General features: G+C 66.5%; 1 protein-coding gene across 1 annotated transcript in view; it reads right to left on the bottom strand.

Moving 5' to 3' along the window:
• Nucleotides 1-576, bottom strand: part of EML3 (echinoderm microtubule associated protein like 3) — a 10,690-nt gene extending 10,114 nt beyond the window's left edge. The window contains exon 1 of the mRNA XM_021714700.1: nt 476-576. Within this exon, the coding sequence (XP_021570375.1) occupies nt 476-497 (22 nt within the window). The 5' untranslated portion in view covers nt 498-576. The remainder of the gene's footprint in view (nt 1-475) is intronic.
• Between the last annotated feature and the right edge of the window lie 6 nt (nt 577-582).

Below are 582 nucleotides of genomic sequence, written 5' to 3'. Positions count from 1 at the left end.
GGACTGCAGCCCTCCCCCCGCTCCCCACCCCCAGCAAGCTCTGGTCTCCAGCAAAAGTAGAGTAACTGAGCCGGGGACACCAGAGAGAGGAGAGGGCACGAGAGTAGAGTCCTCCTGAGGACTCATAGGACAGGAAAAGACATCCAGAGCGACAGGATCCTTGGTGAACAGAGCCACGGTGAAGGTCCCAGGGTGACAGTGGGGGTCGGAAGCAAAAAGACCTGAAACGCCAGAAGAAGAGGCCCAGAGGAACGTAGGGGGCAGGGAAACTCCGAGTGGCCCAGAGCTACGTGGGGGGTAGCATGACGTTGAGGAAGTCCGAAATGACAGCAGGAGGACCCGGGTGCTTAGGGAGGGCGCCCTGGGGACTGTGAGGATGCTCGAGCCCCTGCAACGGAGAAGCACGCGGGGACGCCTCCAGACAGCCGTCGAGCGCTCGGGAAGGGGCGCGCCGCCCACCCCGCCCCGTACTCACCGGGCCCCGCGGCCCCGTCCATCCGGCCCCCGGCTTGCTCCGAGCGGCGGCGGCGGAGGAGGTGCCTAAGCCGCGGGGGCCATGGCCGGGGAGAGGGGAAGGGGAAG

The sequence above is a fragment of the Carlito syrichta genome, unplaced genomic scaffold (assembly GCF_000164805.1).
Source record: "Carlito syrichta isolate Samal-C Ts95f unplaced genomic scaffold, Tarsius_syrichta-2.0.1 Scaffold305706, whole genome shotgun sequence".
Classification (NCBI taxonomy): Eukaryota; Metazoa; Chordata; class Mammalia; order Primates; family Tarsiidae; genus Carlito; species Carlito syrichta.
The sequence above is the reverse complement of the archived record's forward strand: the minus strand, read 5'-3'. Positions and strand labels throughout refer to the sequence as shown.